This window comes from Callospermophilus lateralis, chromosome 5 (assembly GCF_048772815.1).
Source record: "Callospermophilus lateralis isolate mCalLat2 chromosome 5, mCalLat2.hap1, whole genome shotgun sequence".
In the NCBI taxonomy this organism is placed as follows: Eukaryota; Metazoa; Chordata; class Mammalia; order Rodentia; family Sciuridae; genus Callospermophilus; species Callospermophilus lateralis.
Window position 1 is genome coordinate 67,528,201 of NC_135309.1, and position 12,933 is coordinate 67,541,133.

At 37.0% G+C, this 12,933-nt stretch overlaps 1 protein-coding gene across 3 annotated transcripts in view; it reads right to left on the reverse strand.

Moving 5' to 3' along the window:
• Positions 1-11,429, reverse strand: part of Rbm27 (RNA binding motif protein 27) — a 77,776-nt gene extending 66,347 nt beyond the window's left edge. For all 3 annotated transcript variants that reach the window (XM_076856760.1, XM_076856761.1, XM_076856759.1), the window contains exon 1: positions 11,181-11,429. In XM_076856760.1, the coding sequence (XP_076712875.1) occupies positions 11,181-11,239 (59 nt within the window). In that variant the 5' untranslated portion in view covers positions 11,240-11,429. The remainder of the gene's footprint in view (positions 1-11,180) is intronic.
• Positions 11,430-12,933: the final 1,504 nt, after the last annotated feature.

The window sequence follows — 12,933 nt, forward strand, 5'->3', positions numbered from 1 at the left end:
AGCTCAGTGGTTAAACGTCCTTGGGTTCAATTCCTGGTACCAAAACAAACAAATATATATAGTCTATATTCCCCCATGAATGCTTATATTTAAGTAACATATATTCAATGTGGCTTCACAGGGTTATAAAAATAGAATGAAAATACTTGGGATGATAACAAAAAAAAACAAAGTGATCATATTCCTATAAAATATTATTCCATCTACTCTTGTTCCATAATTCCTTAGACCTCCACTATCAATTAGAAAGGGAAAAGTTTCAGCTCAAAAATATCAATTACATTTCCAAAAATTTTGAAATCAGTAAAAAAATAAAAAACTGAAGCACCCTCACCTTTACTTATTCTATCTAGTTTTTAAAGTTCATATTTGGATAAAATAAGAAATTTTTTTTCATTGCCGATATTAACATGGGAAAGGTTGCATCTATGCACTTAATTATAATGAAAAATGTGTTGAGGCTAGGGTTGTGGCTCAGTGGTTGAGCGCTTGCCTAACATGTGTGAGGCACTCAGTTCGATCCCAGCACCACATAAAAATAAAATAAAGGTATTGTGTCCACCTACAACTAAAAAATAAATGTTTTAAAAAAAAAAGAAAAAGAGGGCTGGGATTGTGGCTCAGCGGTAGAGAGCTCGCCTAGCACAGGAGGGACCCAGGTTTGATATTGTGTTGTGTCCATCTACACCTAAAAATAAATAAATAAATAAATGTTTTAAAAAAAAAAAGAAAAATGTGTCAATTTTACAAACACAGAATTCTAAAAACTATGGACAAAGGTCATAGATGATGGGTTACATATATTTTTAAAATACAATGTAGGACTGGGATGCGGCTGAATGGTAGAGCACTTGCCTGGCATGCATGATGCCCTGGGTTCCACATCCATGGCAAAAAGCAACAACAAAAAACATACAATTTAAAAGAAAGTTAAGATTCTTCTAAACTAAAAAATGTTACAGGCATATGGTAACATACACTTATCTGTAATCCTAGCAACACAAAGCTGAGGCAGGAGAATCGCCAGTTTGAGGTCCTCATCAGCAATGAGACCCTTAGCAACTTAGAAAGGAACTGCCTCAAATAAAAAATGTTTAAAAAGCACTGGGGGACTGGGATTGTAGCTCAGTGGTAGAGTGCTTGCCTCGCACAGATGAGGCACTGTGTTTGATCCTCAGCACCACATAAAAATAAATAAGTAAATAAAATAAAGATATTATGTTCATCTACAACTAAAAAATATTTTTTAAAAGTGCTAGGGATGGCCAGGTGTGGTGGTGCACGCCTGTAATCCCAGTGACTTGGGAGGCTGACGCAAGAGAACCAGGATTTCAAAGCCAACCTCAGCAATGGCTATGCAATAAGCAACCTAGATGTAGCTCAGTGATAGAGCACCCCTGGGTCCAACCCCCAATACCAAAAAATGTTCCATTTTAGAGAACACATTATGAACACATCACTTTAGTAAATCCAATTGCTAAATTCTGAAGTGTTGTATGCATATTACATACTTGAATTTGCTGAGAGTAGATCTTAAGGTTCTTACCACACATATAAAAACAAAAAATAATTGTGTGATAAAACAGACATTAATTAGCTTGATGGCAGTCATCATTTCACATTGTACATATCAAAAAATCATAAACATACGTCTTATATTCACTTTTTTAAAAATTCACTTATAAACAAAAAGCACAAGAAAGCAGTTACATTTTCAAAAAATATTATACACGCAATGCTAAACTTAGTATTCTATAAACACCTTAAAATGAAGATGTATAGGTAGACTTAACTTCACCGAAGATAGCACATTTGACCAGTGAGAGAAAGGGGGGAAAAAATCACATTTCCGCCTTTACTCGAAAAGTTCAGATCCTAGATAAGAACATCTAATACGCAAAAAGAGGATTCTAAGTCTCAACAAACAGTTACCTTTTAACTAAAATAAAGAATCAATAAATTTACTAAAGCTTAATATAAGTTACAATTACAAAGAAACCTTAAAATTTTTAAATTCATTCTGTATAATAAGGTTATGTTTTAACTATCCTGTAAGTTATTTTAAAAAATAAAATCTACTAGAATGAATTTTTTTTTTAGGAAAATCTAACAGAAATATTGCTCTAACTGCCTCATCTGCAAAAACCTCAAATTATCTGCTGAGTAGGCACATCAACTTCACAGAAGATTTCAGACATATGTTAAATACCAAGATCAAAGAGTAAAAGTCCTACCTTTGACCCCAAGCCAAGAAACATTACTAAAAAACTATTATTGTAGAGCCGGGCACTGAGGCACAGGCCTGTAATCCCAGCAGCTCAGGAGACTGAGACAGGAGAATCACGAGTTCAAAGCCAGCCTCAGCAAAACCGAGATGCTTAAGCAACTCAGTGAGACTCTGTCTCTAATAAAATACAAAATAGGGCTGAGGACATGGCTCAGTGGTCGAGTACCCCGAGTTCATTCCCTGGTACAAAAAAAAAAAAAAAAAAAAAATTGTAGTCTATTTGTTTCAGGAAAAAACTACTTAATACCTTTTCCACTTTCAGAAAAATGTACATATTTCTGAATATGGATCTAATTTTAAGTTCTTAGTACAATCTCTATTTCACAGGTAAGACATCTAAGAAATGTGCTACTGAGTCATAAGCCAGGGAGAGGAATTTGATTCTAATAGGTATCAATAGCCATTAAAAAGTTCATATTCAAAGAAAAGAGAAAAAAAAGTCCATATTCCTTGACCAGTAGTTATATATATGGAAAACCAGACTAAAGAAACAAAGGCAAATATAGAAAATTACACAGGTATCTAGAAATACTTTTAAAAAATTTATTGCATAAAAAGGATATTACTTCTAACAGAAAAGTACAGTAAAGGACCCATTCTCTTGCTGCTGAAGATTTATAAAATACACTTCTGGGTTTTTTTTGTCTTTTTTTTTTTTTTTTTTTTTTAGTGCTGGGAATTAGAACCCAGAGCCTTGTACATGTAAGGCAAGCACTCTATCAACTGAGCTATATCCCCAGCCCCCTATAAAATATGCTTCTGATGTTATGTCAACTGAAGAAATCCATGACACAAAATTTTACACTGAGTTGTCTTGTAGCTACATACAAGTTCATATACAGACTGGGGTGTAATGGTGTATGCTTATAATCCCAGCCACTCAGGAGGTTGAGGCAGGAGAATCAAAAATTCAAAGCCAACCTCAGCAATTTAATAAGACCCTGTCACAAAATAATTTTTTATTTGTTTTCCACTGGTGCTGGGGATTGAACCCAGGGTCTTGTGCATGCTAGGCAACCAATATACCAACTGAGCTGTATCCCCTAAAAAAGTTTTTTTTAATATTTATTTTTAAGTTTTAGATGAACATAATATCTTTATTTTACATTTAAGTGGTGTTGAGGATCGAACCCAGTACCTCATGCATGCTAGGCAAGCACTCTACCACTAAGCCACAACCTCATCCCTCTAAAAGAGGGCTTTTTTTTTAAATTTTATTCTCTTTTATTGCTGAGTAATATTCTTTTTTTTTTTTTTAAGTTTTTTAAAAAGTTAAAAAGTTGCCGAGAGCGGTGGCACTGGCCTCTATGTAATCCCAGCAGCTCAGGGGGCTGAGGCAGGAGGATCAAGAGTCCAAAGCCAGTTTCAGCAAAAGCAAGACGCTAAGCAACTCAGTGAGACCCTGTCTCTAAAATATAAAAAACGACTGGAGATGTGGTTCAGGGGTCAAGTGTCCTTAAGTTCAATCCCCAGTACCCAAAAAATAAAAATAAGTTTTTTAAAAAAGTCTGGTCCCCTGGGTTGAATCCCCAGCAACCACACACACACAAAACTTCACACATAAAAGAAAAACTGAAAATAAATATCTACAAATAATTTTATTTCCTTTCTAATTTTTCTGTAATGCAATAATAAAGGTCCTATCTCTTAACACTATCACACAGGAGACTAAGTTCTAACGTGAATATGAGAAGAAACCAATATTCAGACCATTAGCATTTTTCTTTTAATTTTTTTTTTTTTTTTTTTTTTTTGGCTGGGAGGTACTGGGATTGAACCCAGTAGTGCTTAACCACTGAGCTATATCTCCAGCCCTTTTTTATATTTTATTAGAGACAGGGTCTTGCTAAGTTGCTTAGGCCTCACTAAATTGCTGAAGCTGGCTTTGAATTCATGATCCGCCTGCCTCAGTCTCCCGAGCTGCTGGGATTAGAGGTATGCACCACCATGCCCAGCTTCTTTAAACTTAATTAAGTGCTTTCATGAAAGAATAAGTTATGAAAGAAACACAACAAGATTTGGGGTGAAAAATATACATGTAACATCTGTTGGTTGCAAAACACCATTTTGATATTTGGACTATAACTCCTAAAGCAGTAGGAGCTATAATCCCAGTGAATCTGTAATCCCAACGACTCTCAGGAGGTTGAGACAGGAGGCTTGCGAATTCAAGATCAACCTGAGCATCTTAGCAAGAACCTGTCTCAAAATTTAAGAAGAGCTAGGGATGTACCTCAGAAGCGGAATGTTCCTGGTCTCAATATTTTTTTTTTTTTTTGCGGTGGGGAAATCCAACCCAGGGTCTTGAGCATGCTAAGCAAGGGTTCTACTATTAAGTTATATCCCCAACCCAATTTCACTTTTCTAATTGTCAAAACAATCTAAACATATTTGAGGATGCTCATTCATTTAAATATTGACTGTTAAATAAGTGCCATGCATCTTGCTTGGTAACAGAATTACTCTGAGCAAGACAGATCTTGCCCCTTCAGTCACATGACCAAGAGATGAGTATGAAAATAATCATACGTAAAACAACAAATGATATAAAAAGAGATTAATAAAGATTTAAGTAATGACATTGTGAGAAGATGAGCCTAGAGAGTGGTAGGAAACATACAGCTAAAAAAGCAACTTCTGGCTTCTGCTCTATAGCTATTGGGCCAGGAAGAATGAAGTCAGATATATTTAGGAGGCAGATCAAGGACAAACGAACAAATATATTCTTAATTCAGTAAACTAAAACTTGCCAAGAAGTCTCTGGACAAAATAAGACCTTTCCTATGAAACAGGAAATAGTCTCCTTAAGTTCCACAGTATGTTAGAGGTACACTGATTCTTTGAAACCACTGGTACAATTCAGAAAATTATGAGTACTTCTCAGTCTTAAAAATGTAGCAGCAAAATAATCATTTAACCCAGTTAATCAGGAGATCAGGTCTACAACAGCTAGATAATAATTTTTCCTCCCATTTGAGTAACTATAGAGATTACCAGCCAGAGTTTAACTTGGTAAGGATTGCAAACCTATTAGCCACATGTAAATTCTGGCATTCACATGTATACATACATACCTGCCATGACCACAAAACCAATGAATATGAACCAATAAAATAATCTTTGTTAATCTTATTACTGTATTTTCCAATATATACTCCAAGATGACAACATATTCAACCTTCTAGAATATTTTTTAAAAGACTTGAGACAGAATGATCACAAATTCAAAGTCAGCCTCGGCAACTTAGCAAGACCTGTCTCAAAAAAATAAAAATAGCTGGGGATGTGGCTCAGTGGATAAGCACACCTGGGTTCAACTGCCAGTGTCAAAAAGAATTTTTTTAAATACTTATTTTTTAGGTGTAGTTGGACACAATACCTTTATTTATTAATTTTTATGTGGTGCTGAGGATTGAACCCACATGTGCTAGGTGAGCGCTCTACTGCTGAGCTACAACCCTAGCCCCCCACAAAAGAATTTTTTAAAAAGAATCTGATATAGGGCTAGGGCTGTAGCTCAGCAGCAGAGCGCTTGCCTAGCATGCGTGAGGCACTGGGTTCAACCCTCAGCACCACATAAAAATAAACAAATAAAATAAAGGCATTCTGTCCATCTATAACTACAAAAAAAATTAAAAAGACTTTGATATGGCCAGAATTCACAGAAACTGCATACCAAATCAGACTTTCACTAGTTATTTCTGTTCTTACTTATGGAACCTGCAATAAGACTCTAGCCTGCATAAATCTGATGAATATTATTTTAAATGGTAGTGGTGCTTAACATTAATAAGATATTTTTGCTGGGCATGGTGGTACATGCCTATAAACCCAGCAGCTCAGGAGGCTGAGGCAGGAGGACCACAGGTTCAAAGCAGCCTTAGCAATTTAGTGAGACTGTAAGCAACCAATTGAGAATCTGTCTAAAACTAAAAAAATAGAAGCTGGGTATAGTGAAGCATGCCTATGATCCCTGTGGCTCAGGAGACTGAGGCAGGAGGATGGAGAGTTCAAAGCTAGCCTCAGCAAAAGTGAGGTGCTAAGCAATTCAGTGAGACCCTGTCTCTAATAAACTACAAAATGGGGCTGGGGATGTGGCTTAGTGGTTGAGTGCCCAAGTTCAATCCCCAGTACCTTAAATAAATAAATAAGCAAAAAAATAAAAATAAAAAATAGGACTGGGGATGTGGCTCAGTAGTTAAACCTTTTGGTACCAATCCCTGGTACCAAAAAAAAAAAAAAAAAAAAAAAAAATATGTATAATTTTGCAGAAAGTTTAATGTATATCCTATTTCAAAAATCATAAAATTTATATTATAGTATGATTAAGGTACACAAAGCACTTTTTAGTCTGCATCATTAATATACAATTTTTGTTAGGCACCTATCTAAAAAGCTAATATATCTGTTTAAGAGAAAAAGGTTAGGAGCTTGGGTTATGGCTCAGTGGTAGAGCCCTTGCCTAGTATGTGTGAGGCACTGGGTTCAAATAATAATCCCTTCTTAGCACTGCATGTAAATAAATAAATAAATAAAGAGAAAAAGGTCAGACAATTTCTCCAAATTCTCCAATTCTAACATAATGCTCCATTAGTATACACAAACAGACACTATCTGTCAAGTTTTAAAAATCCATTACTTTTTTAAAAGCATATACCAAGAGCTGTAGATATAGCTCACTCATAGAAGACTTTCTTGTTATGTACAAGGCCCTAAACTTGATCCCTAGCACCAAAGCAGGGAAAAGAAAAACATAAAGATAAATTTATCTATTAAGTCTAAAAAGCAGCAGCAAATGTTCATATATGTTTTGTATATATAAAATAACTTCCTAAAATTCCCCATTAAATATAATGTTTTGGTAGAAATGCAGATTTGTTACTGAAAAACACTTGCCTGAACTTTTTCTAAACTTGCAGAAATTTCTTCAGTGATTCATTTATCTCCTGGATTTTCTTAGAATCTTATTTTTAAGGGGTTCACATACTTAAAATAAGTAGTCAATTCTCACAGAATGAAACAACAATCCTAAATTGTGCATAATCCCTTCGTCTTATCTCTCACTACAATATCATGGGGGAAAGATGAAGACCCCAAACAGGACCTGTTACTCCAGTCTGTTCATGCACCTCTAACAAAGAAATAAAACTTCTTGACTAAAATATGGTATCCCTCCCCTTTAATGGATTGCCAAGAAAAAAGGTTGCTGATTTGTGTTTCTCCAGGCAGCTAAGGTAACTAACAGGTTATTTCTTCCAGTCTCCCTCCTTCCATCTTTCCACTAGTAAGATTAATAATAAGAGTTCCATATCTACAAAAGGAGAAGGCAATAGACAAGCTCTAACCATTTGTGTATAGGAAATAATCACATGCAAATTGCATTGGTTTAAAAATACCTGCTACATACCTTTGTTTCATCAATGACAAGATGCAACATGATTGAAACCTCTTGAAAATGAGATGCTTTTATAAATTTAGTTAAGGCAAATTATGCTAACTAAGAAAGTGCAACAAGAAATCATGTGCACAATCATAGATTCCAACCTAGACACTGCAACTACTTTATCTCAAAGACTAACAACTGCTCTGAAATAATATGTTGTAGCAACATGTCAATCTGCCATGAAAATTTTTTTGAATCTGGAATATGCAAAAAAATAAATTTACAAATACAACCCACTTTAGCATACCATTTATCATATTTTAGGACATATAAACAAAAAATAACCTCCATAATATAGCAAGAATGAAAATATGATATTCATATTGCATTTTCTATTTCTTATTAATATCTCCCTCCAAAACCAATACTTATGTGAGTTAAACATAAGCATATTTGTCACTTTAGGAAACCACCTACATTATTAAAAACTGAGTAGTGATTTTAGGTCTTTTTTAATTTTTACTTATTTATTTTTGCTGTACTGGGAAACTAAGGCCTTGCACATGTGAGGCAAGTGCTCTGTAATATCTCCAGCCCAGACCTTTTTTTTTTTTTTTTAAACATTAAATGAGTGAAAAAAACTTTTTTTCTAAATAACTATTTTTGGCACCAGGGACTGAACCCAGGGTAGCTTAACCACTGAGTCACATGCCCTGCACTTTTTATTTTTTGAGACGCATCTCACTAAGTTTTTAAGGGCCTCACTAAGTTGCTGAGACTGGCTTTGAACTTGAAATCTTCCTGCCTCAGCCTCCCAAGCCATTGGGATGACATGCATGTGTCCCTGTTAACAGCTTAAAAAAAAAAAAAATTAAGAAAAAAGTAGAAAGTGGACTTTAAGTAAAACATTAACTCAAATGGGAAAATTAAATTCAAATAATTATTTTAAGATATGTTTTACTCAAGAAAATTACAAAATAATTATATTTACTCCAGCCAAAAAAATCTCGTGAACATGCTTATTAAAATAAAGTTTCTACTCAAACTAAAATTTGACATTAAAATAAAGAACCGGGCTGGGGATGTGGTTCAAGCCATAACGCACTTGCCTGGCATGCGCAGGCGCTGGGTTCGATCCTCAGCACCACATAAAAATAAAATAAAGATGTTGTGTCCACCGAAAACTGAAAAATAAATATTAAAAAAAAAACACTCAGAATAGCACATTTTAAAGAATTTTTTCAAAAAGAAAAAGCAATCAACTATAATTTTTAAAAATTGTAACCTTCCATCCAAGACATAAAATGAACATTTAATACTTTTTAAAAGATCTCTACCAACAAACAAAATCAGAGCTTACATGGAAAGTAATTTTTAAAAAAAAAAGGCAACAGAGGGCTGGGGATATAGCTCAGTTGGTAGAGTGTTTGCCTTGCATGCGTAAGGCCCTGGGTTCAAGCCCTAGCACCACCAAAAAAAAAAAAAAAGGCAATTGAAATAGCAAGTATACAAAGTCAATTTTATGTTTAATAATACAAAAGATAACTAATTTTCAAGAAAAGGTAACTAATTTTTTAAATATACATACCTTTTATCAGTCTTGATAAAAGACACATATGGTCAATTTCACTAAATTTATCTAATTTCCAACCTTCACAATCCAGTTCCATCTTTGTGCCCCAAACCTTTTTATTTGTAGAAAAAGTAAGATGTACATTCAAGGAGCTCATATTCTACAAAACTTTCAAGTGTGTCCAGAAGCCACTTTCACACTAACTAGACCACCACTAATTTAAAACTCAGAAGCCCTAATTTCACATTTATTCATTCATTTATTTATACCCATGCTGTACTCACACACTTCTCATTCTGCTAAGGCAAATACAACTTCAGACATCAAAATTCCCCTAATGTTTCCTCCCTTCCCCATTCTGCCTTCCCAACTAATACAAGTCATAAAACTTGTCTTCCTAGATATTGCCTTCCCAACCCAAGAAACCAAAGTAGCAAAACAAAAACAATTAGTTAACCAGGTTTCTCAGGGGGACCCAGGAAATAGATTAACAGGGAAGTAGCTTGACAGTCTGGCAACAGCACCAATTTACCCTGCCTCCACACTACCAAAACTACTCTATATTTCCACCCACTGAAAAACACTCAATTTTTCCACTAAAGCAATCTAATCTAATGAATCAAAACCTGCCCATCCTTTCTCTAACTCTCCTTCTTCAAGGCCTAACCTCCAATAAGAGGAAAAGAAGCAGAAATGAGGAGGGGGCAGGAAATGATCCCTTCCCCTCTATTCCCTTCCGGTGCCCTCTTCCAAAAGAATTGGTTGTAGAAAAATTAAAATGCACCAAGGAGCTGGCCTTTTCTTTCCTCATCCTAGAAGATTGTTCCACAGATTTTATCCCAGAGTCCCCACAAATAAACACTCTACACAACCCTACCTCCTTAAAGTAACTATAAAACAGAAAGTTGATGCCTCTACTATATCCTCTTCAAGCATCTGATAATATTTTCACAACTATCTACTAGTTAAAATATATTAAAAGGACATGTCTCTTGTTTCTTTTCAGTGCTTCAACAACAATCCTAAACCCCAATTAACTTCAGTTGTGCTATCAATCTTTCATCAATATTCACAAAACCCTTATTCTTTCTGCTACCCCATTTACTCCTCCAACACTCCGTATCTAATAAAAAAAAAAATCCCTAGATGTTGCAGGTATACCCCTTAAACCCCTCCACCAATATTACGTCCAAGCGTAGTTCTTTCAATCCTCAAACTTATTTTAAAAATTCTCAATTTTTTCCTAACCTCCCATGACAACTAAAAATCATTGGTTGGTTCTCTTAGCATTATCAACTCCTCAATAATACTTAAAAAACCCTTAATACTGCCACACTTATCAGCTCCCCGATAATTTCTAAAACCCTTTGATGCCCACATACCCTTTCGGCTCCTCCATAACATTTTTCAAATCCTTCAATACTCTTGAACCCTTCGAGCTCACCAATAGCTACATAGCATCAAAGTCCATACTACCTCTTTCTTCCCTAATATTTTGAAAAGGCCCTCGATACTCTGCTTTTAGATCTGTTAGTCCTGGATTAATACTGGTTTGTAAAGCCCTCGACTCTGCTGTCTCCTTCAAGATTTGATTATTCACATTTAAAAATCCCTCGATAGCCCTGCCATCTCCCTCAGATCTCAAACAGCAGTATTTTAAATTTCATTACCCCAACAGGCATATTTTAAAAGCCCTCGCCGTCCTCGTGACCCCCCCTCAACCCCACATCAACACCGCCTTTACGCCCCTTGCTCTCCCTCTCCCTCCGCCTCCCTTCCCCCCCACAATGGTGATAGTACTACAGAGAAGACGTCGCCGGGACCTCCCCACCGCCGCCCCGCCGCGCCGCCCACCTCACGCCGCCTCCCCTCCCCCACGCCCCCGCGGGCCCCCAACGCCCACGTTCGCCGGCCCCGGCCCGGCCAGGCTCACTCACATCGGCTCCAGTAACTTGGCCAGCCAGGACTTGAGGGCATCCACATCCTCTATGAGCATGGTGCAGGGAAGGCGGGCTCGGCCGCCGCTCTTCTTCAGGCCTGCCGTGGGTCTCCACTCGCCGCCTCCTCACGCTCCCTTCACAACCCCCAGTATCTTAGCCCACCGGGCATCTTACGAGACTTCAACCTACTCCCCCGGCTGGGGCCTAACAGGAACTAACCCAAGAGCCCTCACTCAACCTAGCCCGAAGGCTCAGGTGGGCGGGAGATAATGACGAGTGGCGGGTATGATACCCAATAGAAGAGAGAGGGCCGTGCGCGCAAAGCCAATGAAAAGGCTCGCTCGCCCCGCCGGCCGGCCGTACCCAGTTAGGGAGGAGGGATATAGCAAGGTAGGTGGAGAGCTTAAGTGAACTCCTGGTGCAAGATGGTATCTTGGAGAAGGTGCTGTGCCTCTTAAAGGGGCCGCGGCGCCTTTTTGGACCACGCCGTCGCCCGCCGAGGAAAACCGGTGTCTGCTGTTGGGAGTGCCTGGGGGAACCCGGCGAGCCCCTCATCCTGGTTCCTTCCTCTCGTTTTTCCTGGAAACCCACACTCGTGTCCCGAAATGACTCAGCTGTAGTAAATCTGCAACACAACGTGCAATAGGATCACATTCGACACATTGCAAATAATGCAAAATCTTACTTTTTTCCTTACACACTCGTTTTGATCCGCACTCGTGCCTGTATTTTTTACCGCTGTGCTTAAATTACGCAGAATGTTTCTGACAACCATACCTTGGAATCCAGTAATCATCATTTTAAAAACGTGGCTCACGGATGTAGAAGACTGAGGCCATTTCATTTTTACTAGTATTATTAATAAATGCCTTAGGGGGAAAATTATTCTAATAAGTTTGCGTAAAAATTCTCCCTGTTTTCTTCAGGGAGAATTTTGATTAGCAAAAGATTTTTTAAAAATAATATTAAAAAAGAATTTAAAAATTACCAAAATAGGCAACTTAGTTTTATTAGGTAAGAAATTCCTTTGGAAGTCCGAAATCTGTGGCTTAGCACTGGTGATAGAGTGTTTATCCAATAACAAATGCTGAGCCGCTGTTATGTGCCAACACTGTGTATGGCACCAGGAGTGCAATGGTGAACAAAGCAAACTGAGTCCCTCCTTTTAGGAAAGAACAATTTATGAATTATAATACATTTGGAAAAATACCTGATGAGCACACATTTCATATAAAAGAGATGGATCAACCCAAAATGAGTAAATAAACTAAATATACTGTACCTAGAACAGATGTAGGCAAGCTTTTTCTGCAAGGGGCCACATAGTAAATATTTTTGGATTTATGGGCCTTGAGTTTTCTGTAACAAATACTCAATAGGCAATGTCTTGGCATGAAACTGGCCAGAGATAATACATAAGAAATATTTGGCTATATTCCGAAAACACTTATAGGAAAATTTCATTTTATGTAATTTACATGTCATGAAATATTATTATTTTAATTTTTTTTCCCAACCATTTACAAATCTAAAAGGCAACGGCTGGGATGTGGATCAGTGGTAGAGCTCTTTCCTAGCAAATGTGAGGCCCTGGGTTTGATCCCCAGTACTAGAAGGAAAAAAAAAAAAGTAAAAAGCATTGTAACCTTACAGGTATACAAAAACTGGTGCCAGCAGGGTTTGTCTTGCTGGCCACAGTTTTCTGACCCATTATATAGAGTAATAAAAGCAGAAGTGCACTTAGAAACCA